A 22,988-nucleotide genomic window follows, 5' to 3' on the forward strand; every position below is an offset into this window, starting at 1 on the left:
CTTTTTTGCAAATAGCTGCCTTCCTACGAGCTGTAAGCTGTAAAACTCTAAATGCTTGAGTACGTAAGGTTCCTGTATCGTTTACATTCACGCGATCACTTTGATTAATGGCTTAGTCAGATCATCATTCGTTACTTGCTCCCTCGCTAAAATATAGGAAGTTGGCAAATTACAGTATACAGAGTGCTTCTGGTTTCTCAATTGTTCAATTGAGCGATGCAGCAGTGACGTTTGGTAGCTGTTTTTCTCAATAACTAGACGTCGTTTTTGTCTTCTTGATGACACTGCCCTCACTAAATATAACGTAAAGCAACCTATTTAGTGTTGCTGGTAATTTCTATATATGACTGACTACCTGACGCACCCACAGTGCTAACCTCTTAAGGATACGAACATGTCTACCTGTTTGTCAATGAAAAAAAACACAATGCTAAGACACGCCTTAAGATTTATCACGATGGTATAAAATACCTTTTGTGAACTTTTATAACTGAAATTGTTGTTGTTTTTTGGGACATAACTGTATTAGAACTTTCTTGTGTAATACATGTTACACATACAAACACAAATAAATAATCCAATATAACACTTTAGATGTATAAATATTTATATCATCTTAGTCACAGCTTACCCACAGTGCTATATTCACATGCATATTTCACACATTCAGCGCTAATTATAACGTACACAGAATTGCATTCGCTTCATCGAAATTCTAAAAGTGTGTTTCGTCTGTGATTGTTCCCTGATAACTTTGCGATACGTCGTATGATTGGCTGTGCATCCTCATCTTACCACTGACGGTGGAGGAACCACGTGATATGACTGAGCGAATTGGATTCAACCAAGTTTTGCGCAGTTCGGGTGATCGAACAGATGTGAAAATAAATATCATCACTCCCTACAAGTGCAATCATATCATATTAGTGTTTTAAGACAATTTGTGCGGAAAATAATTTTAATTTCGGCAGGTTGTATAAAGTTGTATTTTTAAGTATTTTTAACGACAAGTATTTTTAAGACAACTAACATCAAGTACCTGCAAAGCGTTGAACATTGCAAAAAGCCAACTCATGATGCTGAAATAGATAGCGTCTTCCGAAATTAGCATGAGATATCCAAAGACCCACGTTACTCCCATCATGGCTGACATGCTCGCAGCAATAAGAAACATTTGTTTGTTGGTTCGCTTCATTGAGTTTGTTTGTGACTAAGGGGTTTACACATGTAAGCATATAGTTTACTATTTCTCTTTCTAAACGTACCTCGATATTTTTGCAGGAAATCTCACGCAAAACTGCAACGAAAACTGCTACGTTGAAAAGGAAAAGAATTCCCACGGGAAGAAGAAATGCGATGTTCAAAGAATGTCCGGTTAACCAGCACATATTATCAGCTCGATACGTTGTGTAAAAGATACTAGTGCCACCTACATAATTTATAACAGCTCATTAACGGCATAAAATTAACAAAAATAGACCTCAAGAAACGACGTCAAAATATTAAATTCCATTTACCACTTTGAAGTTCAAACCACACACATTTTCTCAGCTATACGAACCTTCGTTACATAAGTTGGTCTCTGGTTGATGCTGCTGGTCGAAATGTCCCATAGTAATGACTAGAGTAAGGGAGACGATACACAATGGGGTGCCATATGAAAAAGCAGAAACGCGCTGCAAAAAAGCTCCTTTGTCTTGTCTGAACACCTGTAACAGAACGGGCATTTTGATACTGCTGTTATATGCAGTTTGTATTTAAAGAACCAAATACAATCTTACTTTGACAACGGACATGTACATGTCGTAACTGTACACGGCCATCCAACACCAGGTGGTAAGCATGAAGTAATGTAGCAGTACAGCTACCAGCGTACAAGCGTGGCCTGCTTCTGCACGGGAAACTCCGGTGACAAATATTAAGTAGACGATCAGTAGGTTGCAGCAAATGTTTATAAGGATTTTTGCAGGACGCCGCCGTCGCACGTCACTGCAAGAATATATCGTTAAAAATATCGTAAAATATATCAACTGTTGGGATGTTTTTTACCGGTTGAGGCAATGCACGATGATGGTGAACGTTAGGCCAAGTATGGAAAGGATACAACCGACGTCACTGACAATGTCGAGTGCTACGTCACCAGGAACTGTGTTTGAATTCTGCTCACAAACAAACGTTACATTTTGCAAAAAAAGTCTAAAGGTATGTTTTAATTGTTGGTGTTGCAGTAACCAGCTTTGTATTAAATCAACACAAGATCTTACAACTAGCAAGGCGAAGTTTGTGAGATGATTACAACGACATTCGATTGGATCCGAAGATTCATCCAGGCAGCAACCACTAGTAGACCACTCACTTTGGTTAAAATCCCAATGCACGCACTCCACTGTGGTTTTTAGAGACTAAAAGATTTCGAAGTTCAACTAGATGTTTGTACAAATGAAGGTACTACTTTTATCAGTCAGGAGCCATGCTTACCTTAAATGAGTCGTTTGATAATGGGGACTTTTTGTTTATGAAACTCGCTCCTGCGTGTTGAATTCTTACCGGATCCGCGAGATCATTAACAGGACTTTCTTCTCCAAGCTCGGCAGAAATAACCTAAACCGTTACTTTTGTTTACAAAACTGCATCGACGTCAATGAAGACTTAGGCACATACTGATGTCACATTCTTTTCGGAGTAAAACAACGTCGATGTTTGGTAAAAAATAAAAGCAGTGCGAACAGATGCTGGTTGAGAATCGTTGCCGGATCTTTTTTGACGACTCCGCATCACTTTCTTGGTTGCAGAAACTGGGATAATGATGACAGGGGGTTGGGATGTACCAGGATTTCCCGAAAGTTTTGGTCTGTACGTCACTGGAGCTTCGTTGTTTTCATCTATATCTTGTGCCTAAGTTCACAGTGTTATGTCAACCACAGTCGAAAAAACTGTGTAAAATATCTTAAAGCAATGTGTTTTGTGGTAGTTATGGACAATCAAATGTGTAGCCCTCGCGGGGCCTATTGTTACTTTCGTACCTCGCTTATAAATATTATTAGCGAAGTCCTTAAACCACAATATACCTGCATTGAAAGTGAATCGGTTGCATACGTAAAAGTTTCATTGGCTGAAACGAGATTCACTTGCAGGGCTAACGACGATATTGCTCTGACAACTTCAGTTTGTTGTCGCTGAAGTTCTAAAAAACCAGTTGAATTAAGGGAACCAGATTGCTGCGACTGGAAACCGTGCAGGAGATTGCTGGTGGTGGTTAACATCGAACTAGCGATGCCAGATGTCACCTAAATAATCAGACATGGGTTTTGACTAATTTGTTTGCTTACTTACTTACTTACATCGGTATATTTTTCTGCCCTAATAAGTAAATATCTTACCTGTATGGTTCCCGCTAAGGCGGCTTGTTTCACATCTCGCATAAACTCCACGGCCTTCTTAGTCACAGCTGCAGTCAAAGTTTGCGGATTTGCTGTAATTTCTGTTAAAAAACTGCTGGCAGACTCCGTTCCCGCTGTGCTCGTGGTCGCATTTGCTAGAGTCTTAAACATGAACAAAGTTAAAAAACGCGGATTAGTAAATAGTTCGCAGCAATTTTACCTTACTTAGCACCTCCTCACAAGTTGATGGATCTGTCAAGCATAAATTTTGAGAAATTGATTCACCTGCAAGAAAACCAGGTTTTGCATTACTGTTTGTTGTGTGTAAAGTAGGTGAAAAACACTTTGTATTGCAACTATTTGTAATTTGAGTTGTAAACCATTGTCTTACATTTTTCTCCATTCCACTGATATCCAATATTGCACATACATCTGTAAATGCCCTTAATGATTTCGCACCTTGAGTTATTTCCACAGTTCTTGCACACGTCGATGACTGTAACAATGCTTGCGTTATTAAAACACTTGCTAGACATGCAAATGGCACAGATTATTACGTGCGTTTAGCGCCAACTAGCGGCTACACTAAAAGGAGCCAGTCACTCCAACGGGCAAAACAAACGAACATATGTATCAAATTGTGAAAACAGTTATAACTGTATGGCTGACTTAATCTAGTTCTTTTGCACCATTTTTTAAACAGTCCCATTTGAAATTTTGCGTTGTAACAAACCTGTACAATGAGTTCCATTACCAGCAAAACCAGTTTTGCAGTTGCAATTGTAGGAACCATCAGTATTGGTACAAGTTGCGTTAAAATTACATTCAGTTTTGTTGAATGTACATTCATTGATATCTGCAAACAATGGTTGATACTGGTGCAAATCAGATAAATTATAAAAAAATGTATTTAATTTTTCGCAATAAAATATTTGTTACAGAAAACGGGTGTAGGCCTAGTATTCGAGTGATGACAAATAATTTTGATTTTTACAAATATGTTGTTGAAGTTGTCCCAAACGTTGCTTTAATATAATATTGCGTTGCCTGAATTGTCACGAAATTACGGTCATTCTCCAATGAGTTCATATTACAATTTTTGCAATCTATTCACCTGTGCATTGTTGTCCGTTTCCACTAAACCCACTTTTACAGGTGCAGAAAAAAGAACCATCAGTATTGTTACAAATTGCGTTGGAATGACATAAATTTATGTCGACTGTACATTCATTTATATCTGGAAAAAATGAATGTATCGGCACATGAAATACCGGTTTAGGATATTGATTTTAAAAATGTATAAAATTATAAGTTTAGTCTATGCCACAAAACAAGAATATCTTACCCGTACAATGTTGACCATCTCCGCTGTAGCCGTTTTTGCACTTGCACTTATATGAACCAGCGGAATTGTTGCATATTGCGAGATTGTGACAATTATCATTCCCCATCCTACATTCATCAACATCTGTAACGTTTAATACATGTGTTTGCATTTGAGAGAGATATTAAACGGATTGCATTTAATTCCCTTTCAATTCAAGCCAACTTTGCATTTAATTCAGATGAATATAAATTCATAACTGGGACCCTGAAGCATCTATGCAAACTTTTTTTAGTAAGAAATTCATTTAAGAGACCCCTGAATATTCATCAGCCGTAGTGGATACTGTTTTTTTACGTAGGCATGCAAGTTCAGACTTAATCACAGGTATGAGTGAGATTTCAGAAAAGCTTTTATCAGAAAGTTATACAAGTGTTTTTGTCTTTCTACCGATACTTTTAATATAAACAAGCATGATACGAATTATAAACATTCAGAACCTTCGCATAAGTTCCCATTATTTTTGTATCCAGAATGGCATTCGCATTTGTAACTGCCCCTGGTGTTATTGCAATCACTATTGTTCCCACAGTTGGTTGAGTTTAGAGTGCACTCATCGATATCTACGAAAAATAAACAAATAGGTAACTATGAAACGTAAATGACCCATTAAGGTTATGTAGCATAACTATATCGGTCAAAGAAAATGAGTCACTAGGGTGATACATTTTCGACTAAGTCGCCATGAATGGATAATTACTTAAAACAACTGCAATATGACGAGTATTGCCAAAATACATCAAAGTAGAGTCAGACATTTAATAAACGATAAAATCTTTTTCGGTATGAATGCTGGTAGTTTGTCAGTTTAATAGAAATCTTTTAAAATTGCTTTGCCTTCTATTTAATCTGCCCACCTGTGCATTCTGTTCCGTTGCCTTGAAACCCATCTTTGCAAGTACATATGTGTGCGCCAAAAGTGTTATCACATTTTGCGTTGGAGTGACATGGACTACTCGAGCATTCGTTAACATCTGTAAAGCAGATTAATGGTATTTACAAGCAAAAAAGTCGTTTTTTGAGAGGTTATAAGGGCTTACTTTTTATCTATGAAAAAAAAGCATGTTATTGCTTCTAACTTTGAACACTGCATCTATACTACGCTACAACATGCAGTATAATGTAGCCTTCATCCTTAACAAGCATGACCAGAAAAATAATGATGCTTAAAATATTTTTGTCAGGATTTGTTGGGTACATTGTTCTAAATTGAACAAGTATTTGTAAGGTAAACAGTTGTTTTAATTAGTGTCTACTCAACTTATGTTCTACACCCCCAAACCACCCAAGTTGTTTTGTTTTGATGCAAGTTGTTTTGCAACAATAACGTTTAAATAAAGGAAACCGATTCTTTGCCGATTTCAAAATCTCACAGCAAATCATAAACGTATTATTATAACCCATTTCCAATGGTTAATTATCTACGCCAGTACTTTTAGCGCCAGAACTTTTGACAATAATTTTAGCGAGCCCGAGCTTAAAAAAATCGGACTCGAAAGATTTACTTAAACGAAATTACAACACAAATTTTGCCAGGTGTGATGTCGCTGTTGACAATACGTGAAGAAATTTAAGAAGATGAAAAGATTGAGTTGTTTTTAAATAAAAGTTTGTTTACTGTTGCAGTGCACTTCATTTACAGGAGACGCCTACAAAACTTTTTCCTAATGCGTAACCAAACTTTTCGAGTTGATAAAAACCCTCACACGTTTAAATGATATACTTACCCTCACAAGTATAAATGACATAATGGTCCTGATCATTACGTTTACTTTTTTCGAATCCATTTGAACAGTTGCACTGAAAACTGCCATTGTAGTTGATGCACGTTGGCGTTATCGTTACGTTGTTCTTGTATAGGCAATAACCTCCCACTTTACATTCGTCAATGTCTAAAAACACACAGTTGGGTCGTATTTGCCATGCCCTTTCTCCGCCAGTGCACGTTTGCCTCTTCCTTATTCTTAACACGACATGTTCACCTTTTTCAATTTACTTTTTCAAATTTTAACCTTATTTAAATCAAGTTTTAATATCTGCAACATTCGGTACGCGTTGCGTTAAAGCAGGGGTCGGCAACCTTTTTCGCACTGCGGACCGTTTTTGAAACTAAAATTTTATCGCGGACCGGTCTTAAAAAAATACAAATAATTAGCAATAAAAAAGCTTAAATTAGTTTATCAGCCTTGGAATACATAGGCAAAGCATTTAATCTGAAAAATTATACGGCCCGGTAACGAACTCCTCGCGGACCTGTACCGGGCCGCGGACCAGCGGTTGCCGACCACTGCGTTAAAGCATTGTGTCATATCTGCTTTCGAAACAAAGATACAAACAGCTAAGCATATTTCCATAATAGTAATCTTTTCTTAACTCTATGGTGATAAGTTTTGTTTTGTTTTGTCAACGTTTATAAGTAATATGTGCATTCATCTGTTGGATCATTCTCCAATGAGTTCATCATATTACATTTTTTGGAATCTATTCACCTGTGCATTGTTGTCCGTTTCCACTAAACCCACTTTTACAGGTGCAGAAAAAAGAACCATCAGTATTGTTACAAATTGCGTTGGAATGACATAAATTTATGTCGACTGTACATTCATTTATATCTGGAAAAAATGAATGTATCGACACATGAAATACCGGTTTAGGATATTGATTTTGAAAATGTATAAAATTATAAGTTTAGTCTATGCCACAAAACAAGAATATCTTACCCGTACAATGTTGACCATCTCCGCTGTAGCCGTTTTTGCACTTGCACTTATATGAACCAGCGGAATTGTTGCATATTGCGAGATTGTGACAATTATCATTCCCCATCCTACATTCATCAACATCTGTAACGTTTAATACATGTGTTTGCATTTGAGAGAGATATTAAACGGATTGCATTTAATTCCCTTTCAATTCAAGCCAACTTTGCATTTAATTCAGATGAATATAAATTCATAACTGGGACCCTGAAGCATCTATGCAAACGTTTTTTAGTAAGAATTTCATTTAAGAGACCCCTGAATATTCATCAGCCGTAGTGGATACTGTTTTTTTTACGTAGTCATGCAAGTTCAGACTTAATCACAGGTATGAGTGAGATTTCAGAAAAGCTTTTATCAGAAAGTTATACAAGTGTTTTTGTCTTTCTACCGATACTTTTAATATAAACAAGCATGATACGAATTATAAACATTCAGAACCTTCGCATAAGTTCCCATTATTTTTGTATCCAGAATGACATTCGCATTTGTAACTGCCCCTGGTGTTATTGCAATCACTATTGTTCCCACAGTTGGTTGAGTTTAGAGTGCACTCATCGATATCTACGAAAAATAAACAAATAGGTAACTATGAAACGTAAATGACCCATTAAGGTTATGTAGCATAACTATATCGGTCAAAGAAAATGAGTCACTAGGGTGATACATTTTCGACTAAGTCGCCATGAATGGATAATTACTTAAAACAACTGCAATATGACGAGTATTGCCAAAATACATCAAAGTAGAGTCAGACATTTAATAAACGATAAAATCTTTTTCGGTATGAATGCTGGTAGTTTGTCAGTTTAATAGAAATCTTTTAAAATTGCTTTGCCTTCTATTTAATCTGCCCACCTGTGCATTCTGTTCCGTTGCCTTGAAACCCATCTTTGCAAGTACATATGTGTGCGCCAAAAGTGTTATCACATTTTGCGTTGGAGTGACATGGACTACTCGAGCATTCGTTAACATCTGTAAAGCAGATTAATGGTATTTACAAGCAAAAAAGTCGTTTTTTGAGAGGTTATAAGGGCTTACTTTTTATCTATGAAAAAAAAGCATGTTATTGCTTCTAACTTTGAACACTGCATCTATACTACGCTACAACATGCAGTATAATGTAGCCTTCATCCTTAACAAGCATGACCAGAAAAATAATGATGCTTAAAATATTTTTGTCAGGATTTGTTGGGTACATTGTTCTAAATTGAACAAGTATTTGTAAGGTAAACAGTTGTTTTAATTAGTGTCTACTCAACTTATGTTCTACACCCCCAAACCACCCAAGTTGTTTTGTTTTGATGCAAGTTGTTTTGCAACAATAACGTTTAAATAAAGGAAACCGATTCTTTGCCGATTTCAAAATCTCACAGCAAATCATAAACGTATTATTATAACCCATTTCCAATGGTTAATTATCTACGCCAGTGCTTTTAGCGCCAGAACTTTTGACAATAATTTTAGCGAGCCCGAGCTTAAAAAAATCGGACTCGAAAGATTTACTTAAACGAAATTACAACACAAATTTTGCCAGGTGTGATGTCGCTGTTGACAATACGTGAAGAAATTTAAGAAGATGAAAAGATTGAGTTGTTTTTAAATAAAAGTTTGTTTACTGTTGCAGTGCACTTCATTTACAGGAGACGCCTACAAAACTTTTTCCTAATGCGTAACCAAACTTTTCGAGTTGATAAAAACCCTCACACGTTTAAATGATATACTTACCCTCACAAGTATAAATGACATAATGGTCCTGATCATTACGTTTACTTTTTTCGAATCCATTTGAACAGTTGCACTGAAAACTGCCATTGTAGTTGATGCACGTTGGCGTTATCGTTACGTTGTTCTTGTATAGGCAATAACCTCCCACTTTACATTCGTCAATGTCTAAAAACACACAGTTGGGTCGTATTTGCCATGCCCTTTCTCCGCCAGTGCACGTTTGCCTCTTCCTTATTCTTATCACGACATGTTCACCTTTTTCAATTTACTTTTTCAAATTTTAACCTTATTTAAATCAAGTTTTAATATCTGCAACATTCGGTACGCGTTGCGTTAAAGCAGGGGTCGGCAACCTTTTTCGCACTGCGGACCGTTTTTGAAACTAAAATTTTATCGCGGACCGGTCTTAAAAAAATACAAATAATTAGCAATAAAAAAGCTTAAATTAGTTTATCAGCCTTGGAATACATAGGCAAAGCATTTAACCTGAAAAATTATACGGCCCGGTAACGAACTCCTCGCGGACCGGCGGTTGCCGACCACTGCGTTAAAGCATTGTGTCATATCTGCTTTCGAAACAAAGATACAAACAGCTAAGCATATTTCCATAATAGTAATCTTTTCTTAACTCTATGGTGATAAGTTTTGTTTTGTTTTGTCAACGTTTATAAGTAATATGTGCATTCATCTGTTGGATCATTCTCCAATGAGTTCATCATATTACATTTTTTGGAATCTATTTACCTGTGCATTGTTGTCCGTTTCCACTAAAACCAATTTTGCAGGTGCAGAAAAAAGAACCATCAGTATTGTTACCACTAGCGTATTTAGGGGGGGGGGGGGGGACAAGGTGCCATGCCCCCCCCCTCAAGAAATTTTGACCGGCTGTTTTAGTATTAAATCTTGTCCAACTGCGCGTATGACGTTACAATGGGTTTTTATAATAGCTTTGTTACGTCACACTCATACAAGTGAAGATAATTCACAATATGATTAAGACGCAACCACTGTTAGAAACAACTGTGCCGAGTGTTAAAAAGTGTTACATGAACACGATCGAATCGTGACTATAACGTTCGTTACTTACAGCAAGAGTAAGGGCTTCTCAGGGCCTTAGGCTAACCAGCATTTAGTTGATATTGCGAGTTTAGTGGGCACAACAGGTGCTAACAGAGAGGTCTACACAGTCTACCGCAAGGTGGCGCACTTGTCACCGCAAGGTGGCGTACTTGTCACCGCAAGGTGGCGCAATATATTTTATATTGTTGCCCCCCCCCCCCTAAAAACGATCCGAGATACGCCACTGATTGTTACAAGTTGCATTGGGATGACATAAATTTACGTTCACTGTACATTCATTTATATCTGGAAAAATGTTTGTGTTGGCGCATGAAATACCGGTTTAGGATATTGATTTTGAAACAACAGATAATTGTAGGATAAAATTTTAAAATTATAGTCTATCCCACAAAACAAGAATATCTTACCCGTACAATGTTGACCATCTCCGCTGTAGCCGTTTTTGCACTTGCACTTATATGAACCAGCGAAATTATTGCATAATGCGAGATTGTGACAATTATCAATCCCCATCTTGCATTCATCAATATCTGTAACATTTAGTACATATGGTTGCAGTTGAAAAATATATATTAAACGGATCGTATTTCATTCCTTTTAAATTCAAGCCAACTGTGCAGTTAGTTAAGATGAACATAAATTCATAGCTGTAATAAACCCTGAAGCGTCTATATACAGACCTTTGCAGTAAGGTTTACATTTCAGAGAGCCCTGAATATTGTTCAAACGTAGTCTGTACTGTCTTTTTTACGTAGACATGCAAGTTCAGACTTAATCACAGGTTTGACTGAGATTTCAGAAAATCTTTTTGTCAAAAGTTATACGTACCAGTGCTTTTTTTTCTTTCCACTGATATTTGTAATATTAAACTAACATATTACGAACTACAAACATTAAGAACCTTCGCAAACATTAAGAACAAACATTAAGTTCCCATTCTTTTTGTATCCAGAATGACAATCGCATTTGTAACTGCCCCTGGTGTTCTGACAGTCACTATTGTTCCCACAGTTGGTTGAGTTTAGAGTGCATTCATCAATATCTACGAAAAATAAACAAATAGGTAACTATGAAACATAAATGACCCATTAAGGTTATGTAGCATAACTATATCGGTCAAAGAAAATGAGTCACTAGGGTGACACATTTTCGACGAAGTCGCCATGAATGGATTATTTTTTAAAACAACTGCAATATGACGAGTATTGCCAAAATACATCAAAGTAGAGTCAGACATTTAATAAACGATAAAATCTTTTTCGGTATGAATGCTGGTAGTTTGTCAGTTTAATAGAAATCTTTTAAAATTGCTTTGCCTTCTATTTAATCTGCCCACCTGTGCATTCTGTTCCGTTGCCTTGAAACCCATCTTTGCAAGTACATCTGTGTGCGCCAAAAGTGTTATCACATTTTGCGTTGGAGTGACATGGACTACTCGAGCATTCGTTAACATCTGTAAAGCAGATTAATGGTATTTACAAGCAAAAAAGTCGTTTTTTGAGAAGTTGTAAGGGCGTCCATTTTGGGCTTACTTTTTGTCTATTAAATATTTCTCGCAAAGCATGTTATTGCTTCTAACTTTGAACACTGCATACTACGCTACAACATGCAGTATAATGTAGCCTTCATCCTTAATAAGCATGACCAGAAAAATAATGATGCTTAAAATATTATTTTCAGGATTTGTTGGGTAAATTGTTCTAAATTGAACAAGTATTTGTAAGGTAAACAGTTGTTTTATTAGTGTCTACTCAACTTATGTTCTACACCCCCCAAACCACCCAAGTTGTTTTGTTTTGATGCAAGTTGTTTTGCAACAATAACGTTTAAATAAAGGAAACCGATTCTTTGCCGATTTCTTAAAATCTGACAGCAAATCATAAACGTATTATTATAACCCATTTCCAATGGTGTATTACCAACGCCAGTAGTTTTAGCGCCAGTACTTTTGACAATACTTTTAGCGGGCCCGAACTTTACCTAAACGTCTCGAAAGATTTACCAAAACGAAATTACAACAAATATTTTGTCTGGTGTGAAGTCAGGTCTGAAAATCCCGGCACGACTATCAGCTCGCTATTGACATTGCGTGAAGCATTTTAATGTGACGAAGAGAATGCGTAACCTACTTTTCCAAGTTGATAAAAAGGCGAAACAGCGCTTACCCTCACAAGTATAAATGACGTAATGGTCCTGATCATTACGTTTACTCCTTTCGAATCCACTTGAACAGTTGCACTGAAAACTGCCATTGGAGTTGATACACGTTGGCTTTATCGTTGCGTTGTTCTTGTAAAGGCAATAACCATCAACTTTACATTCGTCAATGTCTAAAAATACACAGTTGTTTGCTTTATTAACTTCGCGAAACTTGTGGGCGCTAAGTTGACATGCCCTTTCTGCCTAATGCCCTATCCCAGTGGTTCTTAACCTTTTTGTAGTCACGGACCCCTTTTATGAATTTTGTAAGTCTGCGGACCCCCAACGCAATTTACCGTAAGTCTTTTTGTGTTTCACATTTCTTGCATTATCCCTGTCATGCTTTAGAAGCATTTAAATCCGCCCTCGCAGTCCTTTAAAATCAATGACGTTTCTGTATTTTAGTGGCCAACGCATCAAATTGATAATATTTCTGGTATATATAACTTCACAAATCACTTGTCCTATAAAGTCTATTGTCCATGTGTGTTATGATGTCACAATAGCGAAAACAATTACAAAAGTATATGTTCTTGGCCCAATTAAGGTGCGATGAACAGCGTGCACTCGTATGCAGGATTGTAAAAACGGTTAAGAAACTTAAAAATATTCTTCTGTTGGTTAATGATACTTAACATATTTCCCTCCGTGGACCCCTGAAACCATCTCACGGACCCCTTGGGGGTCCGCGAACCCCAGGTTAAGAACCACTGCCCTATCCGGTACGCGTTTACCTTTCCCTTATTCTTGACACGACATGTTTACCTTTTTTAATTACTTTTTACATTTTACCTTATCCAAATCAAGTTTTATTAAGTTTTATATATATATATACATACATATGTACAAATTTTGATTCTAGTGAGCTGGGAAGACCTGTAATCCTATATTACATATTTCTATACCTAGGTAGGTAAAAGCGAGAATTTTAATGGCAGCTATACGAAAATGTTAGAAATGTTTTTTTAACTAGGTGAACTGTTATGAATACTACTTTGGACAAAAAATTTACTCGACACCTGAAAGTGTAATTTGTGTTTCGCAAGCTATTTTATTTAGATTCGCACAAACAAAGAAAAAAATATTTTTCTTACCCGTGCAGTTGTCAGCATCTCCGATGTATCCGTCTTTACAGACACACGTATATGAGCCATGGATGTTAACGCAATTTGCTAGGCTGTGGCAAGAATAGTTTCCAATTTCACATTCGTCGATATCTGTAATATTCAGTATTGTGTGGTTTTGATACGGTTGTAAAGCTTGCTTTCGGAACAAAACTAAAATAGTTTTCTATCAGCAATGCTCTTGACAGTTTTGGTTTAGTTTCATTTCTTTAACTTTAGCCCCTTAAAGACAAAATAAATTTTGCTTTCTTCAGTGAATACAGCCGCTTTTTCATCTTTTGACCGTGTGCTAAAAAACGGACACAACGAAAGTTTTCTACATTAAAAAAATAGACTAGATATAAAAGAAACCTAAACATTGTTATGTTGCAATAAAAGGATGTGTGAAATATAAAGGATACTGATATCGAACTAAAACCTTTGCATTTAACTTTTCCGTTTTCTTCTGTTGTTTCATATCCACCTGGACAAGTGCAGTTGAAGCTGCCAATTAAATTATTGCACGATGGTCTGTTACCAGTTTCGGGTAAAAAGATGCAAAATTGCTTCAAATGACTGCACTCGTTGCGATCTTCAACAAGCAAAACGCATTTTTTACACGTTAAAGACTTTTTCATGTTATCGTTTATACCCAGGCATTCATGTTTGTTGTAATTCCAAAAAAATCCGGAAGGACATTTGCAAACATAACGTCCAATCCTATTTCTACACTTTACATCTGTTTGGTTGTAGTATTGCCCATATTGTGCATTCTCCGATACGTTACACGGCAACCCCAAACACTCATCGATGTCTACATAAGAAATTTTTTAAGTTATGCGAGCTGCGATTGAATTTTTTCTTATGCATTTTGTAACTGCAAATTTCCTTCTCAACACTTAAAGCTGCTACAATGAGCCGTTACGTCAAAAATCAATGAAAAATTGCGAAACAAATTCCCTAATAACATTAGCATTATATGTCTGTTAATGGCAAGCTTGAGTGATATAGGCGCAGAAAAGTACTTACCCTTGCATTTGTATTTCCCCCCACTTTCATTAACTAAATTATATCCGCCAAGACAGTCACATTTAAAGCCACCTGCAGTGTTTAAACATTCACTCGAAGCTTGTGCTTGATGTGAATAATCGCAATATCCACTCTTGCATTCATCAATATCTGTTGCAAGAGATGTAATTTGCTGCTTGAGACAATTTGTTAGCTTTCTGCAAACACGTACCTTCACAATATCCCATAGTACCATTCCAGAAATAGCCATTTGGACACTGACAATTGTAGTTTCGAATGGCATTCAAGCCGTTAGGTGGCGTTATGTTTTGGTACATATCACTATCATCTGTCCAATTACATGATAAAGCAAGACAATCATCGATATCTAAACGTTTTTGGTTTGAAATTAAGTTTGACCAACAACTAGCTATTAACTAATAATAATAATCTAATATTTAAGTTTTTCGAACTTAAGGGCGCCTAAAAGGCTGGCATTCTGGGAGTAAAACGCTAAAGGCTAAAATTTAAAACCTTATTAAACTCAAAATTGTCGAGACTTTTAACCCAATCGGCGAAAAAAATTATTTCGTTAAAATGGCCAATTGCTTTCTGCTTGGTAATTTGCAATTTTAAACGCCATATTTAAGAAATTGAATTGGCTCATCACTTACCTTCACAGTGAGTGCTATTGGCTAAGTTCTCCGATTCACAATGGCATTGGAACTCAAGGCAAGTGTTGTTGGGTGTACATTCCAAATCATATTCTTAACAAACAGTAAGGCGTTATCTAAATCTATTGAATATCAACCTACGCATAAAGTAACGTTTATGCAACCTACCTGTACTCACGATGTGTTGCCACGGAAGGGTAACCTCATACGTCCATGAGGATCTGATTCCTTGTGCAATCAAATTAAACTCAACAAAATGTATGTCGTATCCAAACATTTCCAGCGTTACGTTGTATTGATATGTCCCATTACTGCCAGCAGTTGCATTTCTTGGCTCATTGCAAAAATGCTTGGACACTGCAATGTCAATCACATTCCCATTGGAACAGTTGATAGGTCTGATTAACGACTGTCCGGTTGTGACTGAGTCTGAAACAAACACTGATTGTTGTGTTGGAAAACAGTACGAATTCTATATTCAGTGTTAAGGTGGGTATATCTAATCACTTACAACGTAGCTTTATCTACTATTATTCTATTCCTCTTTGTGTTTTGTAAGACGAAACATATTCTGATTTGGGGGCACAAGCTGCACAAAAGAGGTACACAGTTTGTGTGGTTGCGACCTGTTGTGGTAAACTGACCTTTCAATTGACAAATAAATCGTGCTTTGTTGTCACAATTTATCCATCTTGTGTGGTTTTGCAACCTATTGTAGATCATGCAGTGGTTTGAGTTTGAATCGTTTATGTAAAAATCATTCATCATCTCTATACAAACAAACCGATATGATTTACCGTAAACCATATCACCACAACATTAAATATACCTTCGAAGATTGTTGTGTTCATATTGCTGCATCTACAAACCTGGTTGGTTTTGTTTGTAATGTTCCATGCAGTCGCCAAATCATTCATTGTGGAAATGGGAAATAATTCACCGTTGTCGTTTTCACATGCCTGGATGGCTTCCGTATAATTAACTACACTGTTTCCGACAAAGTAAATGCTATTTTGGATTTGATGAATAGATCCTAAACAAAGTCGGTTTAAACGGTTACTGACGCAATATTCTCAAGAATTTATTACGTGTAAACTCCATGCAAAAGCAAATATATTGTACGTTACCTTGTTGCCCAGTGACCATAGCTGTGCACAAAATAAGAAACCAAACAAGATTAGGGATCCCCATTGCGCTACACTTGTGTACAACCACGAAAACTATACTGCTTCAGCATCTACAAAAGCGCTATGCTAGAAACACTATTTTGTCCCCTTTGTTTCATTGGGTTACAATACGGAAGTGAGGTAAACAGCCACTCATTAACGAGCATAAATGCGTTTGTTTAAATAAATGAATGAATCTGTCTAAAGACTGTTGTGATTAAGTGCTGACACTAGTGACATCACACGTAGCCGACACCTAACCGCATATGAATCACTATCTTATGAGAATGCTCGTAGGCTGTAAACACGCACATTTCCTGAACTTAGGTTGTTCACTGTTATTTTGCTAAGTCTACTATTTGTTTTGCTTTTGTAGATGTGTTTGTTGCTACTGTTTATAACTCCTATTGCAGAAGTAAATATAAAAACTTTTCTCACGTTGGTAGCTTATATAATTGCAAGACCTGCGTCTGTGGGACCATCTGCAGCCGCGTTGGATATACATGCACACTTAGATAGACGCTCGGTGTCAAGCTTGGATAACAAACAAACAAACCTTTCACTGTAAATTTGATTTTTAAAACCTGCAGGTAACGACGTACTATTTTTTGCGATCTCCAATATTCGGGACGATTAATAAAATTCTGCAAAAACTACAAGAGCTTTACTGTTATATTTAAACACATCATTACTTTTTTAAACGGGTAGCTGTTTTCAAACGTGTAAGTTGTAGACTGGTCAATATAATTGAAGTTTAATTGTCAAAACGTGTTTTATTATTGATGAGTTGGCATTAATTATGCGGGTAATGACGTTTTGTGACTACATTTTTTAAACTGGATAGCGCAAGCTATTAGAATGGTTTTTCATTACGTGTCTATAAAAATGCGTGCTGTGAGTTTGCTGCTCCAATACAGTAAAATCAAAATATTGGGTAGTACACATTTCATTTGTACAGCAATTCTCTTCGATAAAGCATGCGTTAAATAAAACAAAACAAAACTTTGCGAAGCAACCTTTAAGCAGAAAGCAAAGCAAAATTGAAGAAAACGCGTTCAGAAAGCCATTACACTGACAAGTGGCTTTTTACATGGGTCAAGTAAAAGTTAGAAAAAAACTATACAATAAAACCAAGGATCATGTATGTATAAAACTTAAACCATATTTTTTTGGTCAGAACAATTTTTCGTTTTTAAGATTGAGTAAACTCAGTAGTAATAGTTGTTTCCTCATAACTTTGTGACACTTGGTAAGACTTGCTGTACATTCTTATCTTGTCGCTGACTCTGGAAGATCCGCGCGATATGACCGAGCGAATCGGAGTCCACCAAACCTTGCGTAGTTCAGGAGATCGAACAGATGTGAGAAAAAAGATCACCAACCCCTACAATAAAGTAGTTACAAACATAGACGATTAAATATAGCTAATGGAAGTGATGGATTTGACACCGTGGTCCTATTGAAAACTTTTGGGTTACCTGCAAGGTATTGAACAATGCAAAAAGCCAACTCATGATGCTGAAGTAGATCTCGTCGTTCGAGATGAGCATGAGATATCCGAAGACCCAGGTCATCCCCATGATAGCTGACATGCTCGAAGCGATCATAAGCATTTGTTTGTTTGTTCGCTTCATGGAGCTTGTTTGTGCCTATAACGACATTTAATGTGGGGGTTTCCGACTGCATAAAGAAAGATAGCAAACTAAAGTTATTAATGAAACACTCTGAGTCGACATCACTTTGGTTCCCAAACAGTTGTTAGGCCATTTTAACCAGTTGTTCCTGTGGTTTATGCCAAGTGGGGGCAACGAATCACTTAACTGCTGACTCAGCAAATTGCTGACTTAGATTTGTTTTCAAGCGTTCGAACCCAGGACACTCCCGGGGACGAATCCCGAACAGGTTTTTTTTATCTCTGTATGTAGGCTCAGGCGCGCCAGACCATTCAGCCAAGTTATCGTTGCCATTGCAAACGCATATGCCCTGCTGCGCCACCTACCGGAAATTAGCATGCCTATGCCGTGAAATATTGTCTTAGTATCTTTAACTGTACTAATTATCCAAAAAACAAGCTCAAAGATAATACATGGTAAAACAGTACAATCACAGTACGCCAGGCCCATTAAAGGTGTCATACCGAATCAGCCGGTCACCAAGCATTCACCACCATATGGCAAGGCGTAGGCTAGAAAAAACTAGCCTGCGGTGGGATTCGAACCCACGACAGGAGTCTTTCCGGGACTCGCGCTCTACCAACTCAGCTACGCAGGCTCAGTGGAGAATCCGCCGAAAGTCGAATCACAAGCACCGTTGCCTGCCTCGTATGCTGCACATTTCAGCTTCGTAGTAGGGGATCGCCAGATTGACCAGAATCAGTTAAGATGAACATAAATTCATAACTGGGATCAGCCCTGAAGCGTCGATGCAGACCAGCGATCACCAGCGATCGTGTGCCGTGATCGCTGGTCTGCATCGACGCTTCAGGGCTGATCCCAGTTATGAATTTATGTTCATCTTAAAACAGTACAAGACAAAATTGGACGAAACCTCCGTTTTCTACAGTACCTCTATGCTTTTGCATGAGATTTCGCGAAACACTGATGCGAAAACTCCCAAGTTGAACAGGAAGAGAATTCCCACGGGAAGAAGGAAGGCAATGTTCAAGGAATACCCAGTCAACCAGCACATATTTTCAGCTCGATAAGTTGAGTAGAAAACGTCGCCTGAAAGAATATGTCATGTAAAAAACGGCACATTATGATCATTAACTTAATTACAAACATATGTTAATAGTAATGTTGAAACAGTGCTTTCGTCTAGAATTAAGCCAATTTTATTACATTTGGCTTATATCGACAAAAAATGAATGTTTCGTAACGAACAACTGTTAGCAAATTTAGGTCAAAATTGCTCATAGTTGTTATAATGCACTTGGTTAAGTGATACTCCTATGTGGTTAAAAAGGGCCTTAGGGCCACAACATGCTACAAAGACAAACCTTTGTCACACAAGTTAGTATCAACTTCATGCTGCTGATCAAAGTGTCCAAAGGTAACGGCAAGAGTAATAACGACGACCAACAAAGGCGTTAAATACGAGAAAGCAGAAACACGCTGCAGAAATCTACCAGCATCTTGTCGAAAAACCTGCATATATAGTCCAACATGAGTTGACTGCAGTGAAAGCAAGTATACAAAAATGATAAAAAGTAAAAGTAAAAAACATAAAGCCAATCGTTGGTAGTTATCGAAAACTGATGGTACGTTTGTTCCCCTTTTTTTATTCCTGTTACCTTGACAACAGACATGTACATGTCGTAGCTGTACACGGCCATCCAACACCAGGTGGTTAGCATGAAGTAATGTAGCAGTACAGCTACCAGCGTACAAGCGTGGCCTGCGTCTACACTTGATACTCCTAGGACAAAAATCAAGTAGACGACCAACAGGTTGCCACAAATATTAAGAAGAATTTTCGCTGGACGTCGGCGTCGCATGTCACTAAAAGGTACACGAGATTGATACACTGACTTGTAACACTGCAAAAGTTTTAATGTTTACCGATGAAGACAATGTACGATGATTGTAAAGGTAAGTCCGAGAATGGAAAGAATGCAGCCGATGTCACTCACAATACTGAGAGCTACGTCACTGGAAACCGTTTTTGAATTCTGTCAATAGTTGTTTATTAAACTTTTTCCTCATAAATATTAAAGAGAATGCAATGTTGCATACAACATCGTTCAAAATACGTATAATAGTCTGCTTTAAGCTTACAACGAGCAAGGCAAAGTTGGTGAGGTGATTGCAACGACATTCGACAGGATCCGAAGTTTGATCCAAGCAGCAACCACTAGTAGACCACTCGCTTCGATTGAAGTCCCAATGCACACACTCCAACGTTGTTTTCAGCGACTGAAACGTGACAAGTTCGGTATTACACCACATGCTTTGCACAGTTAGGATAATGCCGAAGAATCTCACTTTTCTGGTTTCATTGGAAAGAGGGGTCGTTCCGTATCTGTTGTTTTCACCTTTGTGTTGAATCCGTACAGGATCTGTGAGGTTATTCACGGGAGATCCATTTCCAAGCGCGGCCGAAATCACCTTAAAATTACCGTTTACCATGTACGCTGATGCTGACCTACAGTGTTCAACTCAAGCAAAGTTGTACGTACCGATGATACGTTCTTTTCAGAAAGAAACAGAGTGGGATTGTCAAAATACAGAAACGCGGAACGCACGGTGTCTGATTGCGAAGTGTTACTTGATCTTTTTCGGCGATTTAGGGCTAATTTCGTGATAACAGATTGAGGAATAATAATAGCTGAAGGTTCAGATGTGTTTGAGTTTACTGCAAGTTGGGGAGTGAACACCAATGGAGCTTGAACGTTGACATTTGTATCCTGGACCTACATAGAAAAAAAACTTCGGCTCCATGTAAATCAACACATCTTGAAAATATTTGAACTAACTCCCTAACCAGGGGCACTTTTAGTACAACAAATAAAGTTCATTTGCACCATTTGCTTCTGCACATACCTTCATTAAGATTGCGTCTGTTGCATAAGTGAATGTGTCGTTTGGTGAAGCAAGCTCAACTTGAAGTGCAAGAGATGAAATCGCTTGTGTAATCTCAGTTTGTTGTCGACGAAGCTCAGACAAATCGTTTGAGTTATTTGAGTTCGATCGTTGGGTTTTGAAGCTTTTTAGGAGGTTGCTCGTGGTGGTTAACATTAAACTGGCGATGTTTGAAGTAACCTTGGGGAAAGATAAATGACGGTTAAAAGAAGTATCAAATTACGAAAGGATTGCATTACCTAACGCTATATCTGATTCTTTAGACTTTTAGAGATTTATTGTACAAATTTATTAGAAGATACAGACCGGAATTTGAGTTTTTGAAGTATACCTTAACCACCATCAAATCAACAACACACGTACCGTAGAGTATAAGTTATCTTTTTCATCATTTTTGGTTAACATTTTTCAACAACATTTTTATGTACGCCCCACAAAGAAATGTTTTTCAAGCTTTCTGTATGAAAACGATTTTTCAAAATAATAAAATTTTCTCACGGTTATATTTCCAGCTAATGCGGCGTCTGAAACTTCCTTCATAAACTGAGCGACGCTTTTTGTTACAGTCACGGGCAGAGATTGTTGGTTCGACGTAATTTTTGTCACAAAATCGCTCGCGGACTCTGTTCCTGCTGTGCTTGTTGTGGAGCTGGCAAGTTCCTGGACACGGATAGTTATTAAGGCTTTACTAAAAAGCACAACTAAAATTGCATTATCGATTACAGAATGTTATTGACATGAACAGAACGCTCGATTGTTGAATTGTTATCATCAAAGTTTATAGTTGATGTCCAACGGTTAAACTAATTATTTGGAAATCCTCTTACCTCACTTAACTTTTCTTCGCATAGTGTTGGATTTGTGATACATTTGGATTGCAAGACACTGATACCTACAAGAAATTGTTTTTTTTTTGAAAACTTACATGTAAATAGGCTTTCCAACATGGCTGTTTTAGCAATTTTGCTTTTTTTCTCGTAACTGATTATAATTTAGTCATTGCTTATGCGACATAGAAAAATCATTAAAAAGGCAAAATCATTAAAGAAATATATTACTTTCACATCCAACGCCAGTGAAACCATCCAAACAGGTGCAAAAATAAGTTCCATGTACATTAGTGCAGTTCGAGTTTTCTGGACAACTATTGCTGGCATTTTTACACTCGTCGATATCTGCAAAGCAAATATAAATGTAGTATTAGTCTATCTAAATATCGAAAACGGTCGTTTAAATATATTTTAAATATTTTATTCGTCTGCGTGGCATACGATTTAAATATTGCCCTTTGATAATAAATTTACTTTTAACCGCATACTTTAAAGTTGCATCATCAACTAGTATAGTGTGGAACTAACCATAGCAAAATAGTACAACATATTTACCTACAGTGATGCTTTAACATTTATTGGTAAGTTTTTATAATAGCCACACATTTATCCAATAGTATCAAACACACCTTCACAGTGACTCCCATTTCCAGTATAACCATCTTTACAGGTACAATTGTAAGATCCAACCATATTTGCACAAACGGCTTGAAGATGACAAGTGTTGTTATTTGTTGTACACTCATCCACATCTGTAGAAGTGCTGATAGATTTAGGAGAGTGTGCGGTTATAATGGTTGTTTGTGTTTTATGCTTTGAATGGGTTGAGACAAAATTTGTGAAAAAAATCGTAAATGCGTAAACACCTAGTTTTATTTGACAACAAAACTTTCATTTGACCGTAAAACAACTATTTCAACTAAAGAAATCATACTCTATTTTTTAATTATGTGCAGTATCGGTTTAATATTGTGCCAAAATTTTAACTTTAATCTTATGTACATTCGTCCAGCAAACATTACTTAAGCATTTTTTTACGTAAACAGCAAAGCTAATGAAATATGATGCAAAACATCTATTTGGAAAATGTTTTCTGC

General features: G+C 37.0%; 1 protein-coding gene and 1 non-coding gene across 2 annotated transcripts; both read right to left on the bottom strand.

Annotated features, from left to right (window-relative positions):
- Window positions 1-511: 511 nt before the first annotated feature.
- LOC145213148 (uncharacterized) lies at window positions 512-16,232 on the bottom strand. The gene is made up of 35 exons (XM_080081382.1): window positions 16,145-16,232; window positions 15,484-15,744; window positions 15,316-15,408; window positions 14,874-15,029; window positions 14,663-14,812; window positions 14,073-14,225; window positions 13,625-13,747; window positions 12,497-12,661; window positions 11,668-11,784; window positions 11,233-11,373; window positions 10,739-10,861; window positions 9,252-9,506; window positions 8,382-8,498; window positions 7,965-8,087; window positions 7,485-7,607; window positions 7,254-7,376; window positions 6,492-6,656; window positions 5,622-5,738; window positions 5,205-5,327; window positions 4,726-4,848; window positions 4,495-4,617; window positions 4,114-4,236; window positions 3,772-3,876; window positions 3,601-3,665; window positions 3,381-3,542; window positions 3,069-3,287; window positions 2,662-2,895; window positions 2,479-2,601; window positions 2,265-2,402; window positions 2,050-2,159; window positions 1,782-1,989; window positions 1,562-1,709; window positions 1,266-1,429; window positions 1,040-1,210; window positions 512-901 (listed from the first exon to the last, which is right to left on the bottom strand). Exons 1-35 carry the CDS (start codon window positions 16,230-16,232, stop codon window positions 716-718), a joined length of 5,118 nt encoding a protein of 1,705 aa, XP_079937508.1. The 3' UTR covers window positions 512-715.
- Window positions 16,233-18,678: 2,446 nt separating this feature from the next.
- On the bottom strand, window positions 18,679-18,752 carry Trnas-gga (transfer RNA serine (anticodon GGA)). Its single transcript has one exon. It is a non-coding gene; the product is annotated as a tRNA-Ser (tRNA).
- Between the last annotated feature and the right edge of the window lie 4,236 nt (window positions 18,753-22,988).

This window comes from Phallusia mammillata, chromosome 2 (assembly GCF_965637545.1).
Source record: "Phallusia mammillata chromosome 2, kaPhaMamm4.hap1.1, whole genome shotgun sequence".
Lineage (NCBI taxonomy): Eukaryota > Metazoa > Chordata > Ascidiacea > Phlebobranchia > Ascidiidae > Phallusia > Phallusia mammillata.

Excerpts from the sequence above, each read along its gene's own strand:
- LOC145213148 (XM_080081382.1), bottom strand. The coding sequence starts at position 16,232 with ATGAATGATTTGGCGACTGCATGGAACATTACAAACAAAACCAACCAG. Across the intron at positions 12,662-13,624 it reads AGATGCTGACAACTGCACGG|ACATTGACGAATGTAAAGTT; the intron begins GTAAGAAAAATA and ends GTGTATTTTTAG. Across the intron at positions 2,602-2,661 it reads CCGAAAAGAATGTGACATCA|GTTATTTCTGCCGAGCTTGG; the intron begins GTATGTGCCTAA and ends GTAACGGTTTAG.